At 43.5% G+C, this 10,162-nt stretch overlaps 1 protein-coding gene across 1 annotated transcript in view; it reads left to right on the top strand.

The window, feature by feature from the left end:
• Positions 1–1,130: 1,130 nt before the first annotated feature.
• The window catches only part of Mib1 (MIB E3 ubiquitin protein ligase 1), a 98,579-nt gene continuing 89,547 nt past the window's right edge, over positions 1,131–10,162 (top strand). The window contains exon 1 of the mRNA XM_034517857.2: positions 1,131–1,506. Within this exon, the coding sequence (XP_034373748.1) occupies positions 1,278–1,506 (229 nt within the window). The 5' untranslated portion in view covers positions 1,131–1,277. The remainder of the gene's footprint in view (positions 1,507–10,162) is intronic.

Below are 10,162 nucleotides of genomic sequence, written 5' to 3'. Positions count from 1 at the left end.
TATGTGTCAGCATAAGACCCTAGGTTCCATCCCTATCATCCTCTTCCAAAAACCAATTTAAATATATCAGAGCAAATATAATCATAATATGAAGAGTGGAGTCTGCTTATTATCCTGACTTCAGTAAGTCAAGGCACATTTTTCAAAAGCTTAAAAACACACCACCAGCCACCCACTTTGGTTCACAATGTTTGTAATTTGTACAAGGAATACAAGTCACCTTTAATCTGTGCTGTCATATGTCCGATTCCCGCTCCTGTTAGAAAAGAAGCCTAAAAGAGTATGCAATCCTCAATTCACACCGGTACACCGGGGATCATCAAAGCAGCCGAGGTTAGCAGAGGAGCAGCAGCCTGCTCTCATCCACCTCACTCTTCCTTTAGCCCGACTTCCAGCCCGTCTTCCTCCCAGCCAATGGGAAGTACCGTACCCCTCGGAGGCACTGCAGGGACCCACCCTTCATCACTCCAGACGGAGGCGGAGCTTTCGGCCTCCGTGGGCCAGACCGCGCGCATGCGCACTCCCTCGGCGTCCCGGGGACGCTTAGGGATCCGTTTCCTTCTCTTTCTTTCCTGGATCTCGCGACTCCCCCAAACCCTTCCCACCCTGTTGTCGCCGAGGAGCACCTCGCAGTCCCTCACGAGGCGCCGCTCGGGCCTAGACGCGGCCGTACCCGGATGTGGAGCCGCTCTCGCCCGGCGGGGACTCGGTGGCGGGGCGGAGCGCGGCGGCGTGCGCGGGGGCTGAGGGAAGCGGGCCCCGGAGCCCCGGCGCCGGCCGCTCGCCGGCCGCTAGCGCCGCTGTCCATCGCGGAGCCGGCTCCTAGGCACCCAGGCCTGAGCGAGCGGCCGGGGGCCGCTGAGGGCCGGCGGCTCGCCTGGCCTCCCGCTGCGCTCGCCGCCGTGCCTGGGCGAGCCTCCCCCGGCCCTCCGCGCTCCCGGCCGGGGGAGAGCGAGGTTTGCTGGCGGCCGTCGCTGTAGCCCGGCCGGGGAGTCCGGGGCAAGCGGCAGAGCCCCCGCCCACGGCCGCTCGCCCTCGACCTGCAAGCCGCCGCCTGCGAGCTTCCGCGGGCGGGCCTCCAGTCGGAGCCGGGGCCGCGACGGCCACGGCCCGGCCCGGGTGAAAGGCTCCTCGGGGACCGCGCCGCCGCCGCCCCGGTGAGTCGGCCCCGCGGCCCGCGGGGCTCGCTGCCGCCCCCGCCAGCGTCCAGAGTGCGGCCCGGGCCCAGCTCGCTCACGGCTCCCCCACCGGCGGCGGCGCCCACAGTCCGGGCCCCAATGAGTAACTCCCGCAACAACCGAGTGATGGTGGAGGGGGTCGGCGCCCGCGTAGTGCGCGGCCCGGACTGGAAGTGGGGCAAGCAGGACGGTGGCGAGGGCCATGTAGGCACTGTGCGGAGCTTCGAGAGCCCGGAGGAGGTCGTGGTGGTATGGGACAACGGCACGGCTGCCAACTACCGCTGCTCCGGGGCCTACGACCTGCGCATCCTGGACAGCGCGCCCACCGGTAAGTCGGGCCAGCGGGCCTGGGGCTGCACGCGTTGGGGGAAGGGGCGAGAGCAGCCGTGGAACGGCTGCCCGGCAGTGCAGTGCCCGGTCACGGGGAGTTTGAGGTTCCAAACGCAGTAAACATAGGACATCCTTCCCAACCCCCAGAATGTCCATTACCAGGATGCTTTCAAGTTTCCTAGATGAAAGCGTTGCAGATAACAGATTTCCTCCTGTTCTGGGGCAAGGGCTAGAGAGGCTGTCTAATAAGCATTGACATTAATCAGCTACCAAGTGTTCACTGTCTAATGGGAGGCTTGCCTTGCCATATGGTGTGGAATTGCTCGGGGGTCCGTCTCTTGGTGCCTTTGCTTTGTTGAGTCAACCTTTTTTTCTTCCCGCCTGTGACACAGAATGATTTGTGTATTTAGTTGGTAAATACTATTTGGGACTTGAAAATGCATTTTCATCGACATTGTTTAATTATATAGCTTTGTAGTAATAGAGGGGGGAACACAGTGAGCTGTTGAGCTCGTGTGCATGTGCGTGTATATGATTGTGTGTGTGTATGATTGTGTGTGACTTTTTTCAAAAAGACAGACATGGGAAACGTCGTTCTTTTTATCTGGTTAGCATCCTGTCCAATAACGTATTAAGATGCTACATATTTATCCTGAGAGTGATATTCTTGGCTTACTCCATTATAGGCGTCTATGAGTTACTGGCACTATGGTTTTTATATGACAAACATATATGAATTGCTCTCACAGAAAAAATACCATTTATTTCAATCAACTTTCACTAAGATCTATTTTTGATAATTATTCATTTAGAAAGTTTATATTGAACTTATATTAATTACATTTCAGATTTCTACATAAGATGCTACTAAGACAATCAATTTGGCAGAGCTTAAAAATTGAAATGGATAGTTACTGCTACCAGCAGAAAAAATGTTACCGTGAGCTAACTCAGTTTTGAGTTAGCAATTTATAAAATTTTGTTTCATTTTTAAAGAGAAGGTCTCATGTAACCACGGGACTCTTGCTCCTCCTGCTACAGTCTCCCCAAATGCTGGCTCACAGACACGGGTCACCAGACCCTGCTGGAAATCAGGGTTGTTTTAGTTAGTTTTTACGCACTGAAAGGATGTGTGTGCAGAACTCAGAAGGGCAGCCACCATTACCTCTTTCTTGTATATTTTACAGTTGCAAGCACAGATGTGAATGTACTGAAAATACAAATCTCTTCTCTTAAATACAAATAGCAATAAGCTGTATTTAGTCTACACTTGTATGTGTTCCTGCACATCTGTTTGCATATGGGGTGGGTGTATATCTGAGTGTGCAAGTGTGTGGAGGTCAGATGTGTGGTATTTTCCTTGCTTTGCTTTTTGAGACAGGCTGACTCATGGAAACTAGACCTCACTGACTGACTGAGCCCTGGGGGTCTTCTTGTTTCTGGACCCCCAGCACTGGGATATCAGGCACCCGTGGGAGGCCTGCCTGACACTTTGTAGCACAGGTACTGAGGATCGAGTCAGGACTGAGCCATCTCCCCAGCCCTCTTCTGCACTTTACTTACTTCAGGTAGTAATTCATCCCATGTCTGTCCCTCTGTGTGCGCGTACTCTATTCTTTATAGGTGACTGGGTGTAGAGATGTACTTTCCCAGTAGTTCCTTGACAGGTGTTTATATCTTAGGTCTTTTTACAGTGATGGAGTAGATGAAGCCTTGTGCATATGTGCTAATTCTGCAGAATTGGAATTGGCGCACCTAAGTATGCACATATTCAATATTCTCATAGATATTGACTGATTGCCTGCAAAGATATTTGACCAGTTTATACTCCCAGCAAGTGAATGCTAGCTCAGTCAGAAGTCGGACCAGAGTATAATTATTTGGAGGAATTTTTAGGATCAGTGATTGTAGGACTATGGAGAAATTTAAATGTCTTTCTAGGGTAGAAGTACTTTTATCTCCACACATTTATTATTTTCTTTGTGATGAAAACCTTTAAATCTGTTTCTACAGCATACTGTTATTTTGATGCCCTCCCATGCAGCAGAGTCAGAGGTTATTTCTTCTATGTCATGACTTTTCAAGGACTGTAGTATGGCGTCTATATACTGTATTAATATGCTTAGTATAAAAGCATGTACTGTAAAGGAGTAACTTTTGGAGCTCTTGTTTATTGCTTCAGGATAATCCGACAGAGTATCTAATGGGAAGCGCTTCTTGTTCCTCTGATGCCTTTTGAAAATACTGTTTTGGTGCTGGGGATTGAGCCCAAGGTCTGTGCTCTGTGACAGCTACATTTTAGCCCTTAAACATTTGAAAACACTTCTACATGCAGGTTAGGTAGTCTTAACTGGAATGCTGGTTAGAATGTATTGTAGTTTCTGTGGTTCAATTTTCATCCATTAAATGTTTTTTGAAATATTAAACAAATATAAGTTCTTAGCTCTGGTTTTATCCCTAAACCTTTTGTTTTTGCTTCAAAATATTGAATTAATGATGTCAATTGACATTTTACTACACTCTGTAAGATTTATTCTGATATATTCTGTAATACACACACACGTGTGTGTGTGTGTGTGTGTGTGTGTGTGTGTATAATGGGTATGGCAAAATTCTCCTTTCACCTCGAAATAATTTTGGCTTACAAAAATATTGTAAACTAGTAGGATTTTTCTTGGTTTCACTCTTCTCTCATTTAGAGGTTTCCTTTAACTTTGGGCCATGTTCTCATTCTTTGTCTTCCAGAGGTAGCAGCCACAACTGGTGTAGACTGTCCCTCAAACTGAGTTGTCTTATGCTTCCTTGTGGTTAAATGCAGGTTAGGTTTGTGGCAACACTCTGATAGAAATGGTGTTTGCCCTTTGCAGTGTCCTGCTCTAGGAAATGCATAATCCATGGTCTTGTTCTTGTTAACTTGACTGTTCTTCACCTTCCAAGAGTTTTGTATTATCAGTGCAATGCCAGTGTGAAAGATTTGATTACTGTTTTTCATGTTAGCATGCTACCTTTGGCCACATGAAGCCTACAAAGATGTCTTTCCTAGGGCTGTTCAAGAACAAATTACTGCCCTAAGAGACTTTGTCACTCAACTGTTTTTTGTAAGAATGTTCACAGCAGTGTTGGTTGCATGGAAAAGCAAAAGTTAGAAAAAAACGTTAAGAATATACAAATAGAATAAATAATAATAGTAGTAAGTGAGAGAACTGCACATTTGACAGTGATGCACTAATAGTGCAGGAGAGATAGTAAGGGAACAGCTGTAAAGCGTTGGAGTTGAGGATGTACCAGGGGTGGGGAGGAAGCCCTCTGGTTTGTTAAAATGCAAACTACTACTATGAGTTAGAGTATTTTAAAAATTACATTGTGTGTGTGTGTGTGTAGGGGTTGTGTGCGCTGTATAGTAGGTGTGGTGGTTCTCTCCTTCCATGTGGGTTCTGGGGATCAAATCTGTGGATTAGATTGTCAGCCTTTGAGACAGGCATCTTTCTCTGTCATCTTTCCAGCTCTGTTGCAGTGTACAGAATTTATGTTCTAGGCTACTCAAACTTTTAGGAAGAAGAACATTTGGTAGAAATTTGTATAATGTAACTTGGGTCTTAGAGATACACTGGCTAATCTGAAGTCACCAAGAAGATTATGGAAATTCATGGGTTTGGTTTGGGGTTGTGAAGTTTATGATCAGGTAGGTATAATTGACTCTATGTCTTTTATGGTTTTAGATGATTTGGGGAGAAGTATATTTTTACTTAAGATTTGTCTTGTCATCATTTGAGTGCAGTACTGTATTATTACCAAGGAGCATGGAGAGCATGAACTAGGATTTCCTAAAGTTGCCGTTCTTATTCTTGGTATGTGTAAAACAGGTGGTGGTCAGGAAAGTCCGGTGCATTCAAACTCCTCCAGGCATTGTTGCTCCAGGATGTTCTGGGTGTGTGTGTATCTTTGTGTCTTGTTCTACACCTAGCTAAGAATATTTCTCAGGTTCCATGTGGAAAACCTCACAGGTGTTTGTAGTTGGGTGTGGGTTTTAAAGCTTCTAACCTAGGGTTTAAAGAAAGAATGGCAGCTTGGACAAGGTTCAAGCCAGATGATGTCCCAGCACTGAGAGGAGTAAATGAACATGGGGTCCCACTCATAATCTTTCCTGATATTTTTAATTCATGGTTGATTGGATTTGTGAATCCGTGTTAACTCTACTGTTAAACACTTTTTCTGTTTTTATGTGTTTTCTGTTTGAGTTGCAAATAATTTAATGTGTTTGTTGTAAAGTAAAGTGATGCACTAAGCTTATGCACTTGTAGAGAAACACCACTGTTTGGCTCTCCCTGTTAAACAAAGGATATGCACCTGTTCTTAGCTTTCTTTTTTCTGTACTTGGACATTTTTCTAAGTTAGCAAGTAGACACTAGTCTTTTTAAGTAGATACATGCATTTATTAGTTCAAAGTGTTTACTAACTGCTCCCCTTATATTACTTCCCTTTATTCTGATGTTGTAAACAGTGCTTACTACATATCTTAAAGGACTGTTAGTTGTATGTTAATTTGTTATAGGAATTCTGTTTTCACTGAGTCTGAGAATTTTGGTCTTTTGAGAAGCTAGTTTATAGGTGTTGGTGATAAATGAAAAGTTTATTTAATCACTGCTACTGTATTCCTTTTTATGTTTCATTTTTCTGAAGAGTTGGAAAACTTTTTTTTTTATGTTATATTTTTGATGGCTATCATTTAATTGACTGAAAATTGTTTCTCCTTTCCATTGCTGTGGTTTTGTGGAAATAATCAAAATTAGTTCTAAATTGTGTTTTCCTCCCCATAAATAAATAATTTTTAAAAAGTCTTTCTATGAAGCCATGGCCTGGAAATCACTATGTAGACTAGGCTGCCTCTGCTTCCTAAATATGACCCTTTTAATGCTTTAGAATTTACTCTTAAGATTATATTAAAGCGTGGGTTACAGTTTAGTGGTAGAATGTGTGCTTATCATGTGTAAAGTTCAGGTTTTAACTCCTAGCACCAACAGAACAAAACAGACAAGCTCAACAAGCAGAAGCATCACTTTACAGCTGGGTCTAGTGGCACGTGCCTGTACTCCCAGCTGCTCTGGAGATTGAGGCAAGAGGTTTACTTCATTAGGCCTTGCAATTGGAGATCAGCTGGGCAACATGGAACGCACCATCTCCACAAATAAACAAAAATGAGATTTTAGTACTTACAAGTTTTACTGTCTTACATTTCAGATCTCTCCTCTTTTTTCTTTGGAAAAGTTCTTTCCCCTTTAAAAAAGAAAGAGTAAATATTTTGAATACTTTCAGATCCAAAACTTGCTTTATATTATTGCCTTATTCTGCCCACTCTTTTTTTTTTTAAATAATTTATTTATTTATTTTGTGTAAGTACACTGTAGCTGTCTTCAGACACCCATATGAGGGCATCAGATCTTATTATGGATGGTTGTGAGCCACCATGTGGTTGCTGGGATTTGAACTCATGACCTCTGGAAGAGCAGTCAGTGCTCTTAACCACTGAGCCATCTCACCAGCCCCTGTTCTGCCCACTCTTAAACCTGAATGATAATTCTAGGTTCAAAACCCTGTCCTCTTAACATTCACTGTCGAAGATGAGAAATACTAATGTAAGTGAGTACATAGTGTGTTTGATTAACTTGATGAAATACTGCTAGATCTTACTGGCTTTCTTATGTGTGTATGCATACACATGTAGCAGGTACTTTACTATATGGAATTACATCATATGAGCCGTCAGGTCCTGGATCTTGAGCTGGCTAGCCTTTACTATCAGGATAGTACTGGGGTCCTTAATCTTTCACATTATCTGTGTTCCAGATATATTCAAAGTTTCAGTTATACTAGACGATTGAGAGGTTTCTCAGTGCTCTAGAACTGGCAGAGTTATCTCACTGGTGCTCATGGATTGACAGAATTACTATGAAAAGTTTTATCACCCCAAACAATCTATAGATGAGATGCATTTTCATCAAAATTCCAAAAGCATTCTTCATTGAAAAAAATCCTAGAATTTCTATGGGAGCACAGTGTCAAAGGTTATCACAGCACCTGATCTCAGACTTACCAGAGCATAGCAGGAGAACTAGCATGGTGCTAGCACTTAAGCAGACACATTGGCCAGTAGAGAATAGAGAGACAAATGCACACAGCTACAGCCATGTGGACATCTACACATAAAAGAACAAAACTAAAGCTTTGTCTCTTTCTGGAGTAAACGAATGTACAATGATCCATATGTGTGTGAAATGTCCTAGGAAAATGTAGTGGTGGATACAGTAACTGAAACTGCCAGAAAGAAAACCAAAGTCACACCCTACCTACCCTTGAAGCCTGCTTTTTTGGCTTTCTGAAAGTGTCACATTGTCTTATCTACTCAAATATTAGTATATGTTCTGTTGTTTTATGAAGAAAACTGACCCTTTAATATTTACATTTTTATGTGTGGTGAGGGAATAATAAAGATCATTATGGGATGTGGATGTAACCTGAAGTTAAAGAAGACTTACTGTATTTCTTTCTGTTCCATTTACCAGTTAAGTGAAGAATTGCTGTGTGCATGTGTACGTTTATGCTTATGTGCTCAGTGTGGGTAAAGAGCACAAACTCATCAGATAAGGCACATTAAAGAAAAAAAAAGACAGGCTTTCTCTACTGTCTTGGAACTTGGAACTTGGAAAGTAGGTTAGCTGGCTGTTCAGGGCTCTGTTGGGCTCTGCTTGTCTACTTGCAGCTCTGGGACTACAAATGTGCACTACTGTGCCTGTTTTAATTTTTTGTTAATGTGGGTGCTGGGATCAAATTCAGGTTGTTTTTCCCCCATGCCCTTTTCTAAACAGGGTTTCTCTGTGTAGTCCTGGGTACCCTGGAACTCACTCTATAGACCAGACAGGACTTGAACTCAGAGATTCCCCAGCCTCTGCCTTCTGAGTGCTGGGATTATAAGTGCACACCATCACTGCTGGACCAAATTCAGGTTCTTGCTGACTGAGCTATGTTGTTGGTCGTTCTTTACAAACTATTTGAAGGATTTGTATTTTGAATTTTAAACAACTCAATTTAAAAAAATCCCTGAATCCAAAATAAAGTAAAAATTAATTTAGGATACAGATATGAAAGTTTGAGAGTAATATAGTTCATTTCAGCACTGCAAACTATATAACGGGCAGGTTGTGCAGGCATGCTTCTGATGACATGAGAGGACTGTGAGGTTGGGGCCAGCTTGGGCTCCATGGTCAGTTCCAGGCTTGTTTGAGCTGCCTGTGAAGCCTGTCATAGGTTTCCTCATCTTAATTACCAGTTCCACATTGTTTCATCTGCTTTCTTAAGATGGGACAGTGTTTTCTTATTTATTGTCAGACTTCAACTGTACCTAGGAGATTAAAGCAGGTGTACTTTAAGAAAAAGATGTAGGTGAACCTGTCATGACTGCTCTTCATTGCAGAAAAGGCATGTAGTTTTAGAATACAGTCTACTTTGTAAAAGAGAAATGTGGAACTCGTCTTTAGTTTGGCTCGTTTGGTCATCTATCTCAATTATTTTGGAAACTCGACTAAGTAGGGGCCCAGGAGTGGCAGCCTGTGCCAGTGTGCCAGAGGTGCACTGCTGGCAGGGCCTTTATGAAGCCCTCAGGCTCTTAGGGACAGCTGTGACTAAGTTAGCTGACTAATTTACAATTAATAAAACTTAATTTTACTCATACTTTTTTTTTTTTTTGAGGGGCAGAGGAAATAAATATAAAAGAGAGAGTCGTTTTGTTAAGAGATGAGTTCTCCTCATGGAGTTCAGTCTGGCCGTGAACTTTGGATTTTTGCTGAAGTTTCCTGATTCATGGGGTTATAGGCACATGCTCCGTGTGCAGCTCAAAAGGAGTTTACTGGACTTCTACCAGTTCTTAGGACGCATAGGATTCAATTACTTCCTTTTGGATTTAGAACAAGTTGTATGCTTGTTTGCCTCATAACACTTAACACCTTGAGGTTCACAGGAGCATTCTGTAACACATAAATAAAACTCTGTATTGATGTATATGTATAACCCAAGGGGAATAGCTATTATCTAGTCTGTGTAGCCTCTTGTTAGCTTAGGTCATGGCTTGCCATGAGTCAGTTTGCTGCTGTGTTTTTAAAAAGTGTTTTGGATTTTGGAGTTACACATAAGAAATTGGTTTGTTTCTCTTCTTGAGTCCCCTCCCCACAATGCTGTCCCACTTCTTGAGGCACTTCTGACAAAGCCCCTCTCTGGGTTGTGCTGGGAAGTCTCTCTTCAGATTCAAGGCCCCATCATGCTGTCTGGTATGATGATAATTAACATCTCTCCTGCTTGCTCTCCTGTTTAAGGCCCAATCAATTGGGCACCTCCCAAGGTTGTGGAGCTCACTCTCGTAATAAAACTCATTCTGAAAGTGGAAAGAGTGTGGGCATGTTACCCTGGATTTCACAAGATTGTCTTCTATAGACCTGGGTCATGCATCTCACATTGAAACTGAATAAGCAGGCATTGTGCACACTATAGGTGCCTGTGGGGACGGTTCTTTGTCCTCCCAGAACAGTGGTTCTCAACCTTCCTGATGCTACAACCTTTCAATACAGTTCTTCATGTTGTGGTGACCTCAGCCATAAAATTATTCT

Source organism: Arvicanthis niloticus, chromosome 14, assembly GCF_011762505.2.
Source record: "Arvicanthis niloticus isolate mArvNil1 chromosome 14, mArvNil1.pat.X, whole genome shotgun sequence".
Taxonomy (NCBI): domain Eukaryota; kingdom Metazoa; phylum Chordata; class Mammalia; order Rodentia; family Muridae; genus Arvicanthis; species Arvicanthis niloticus.
This window is presented reverse-complemented; position numbering and strand designations above follow the sequence as displayed.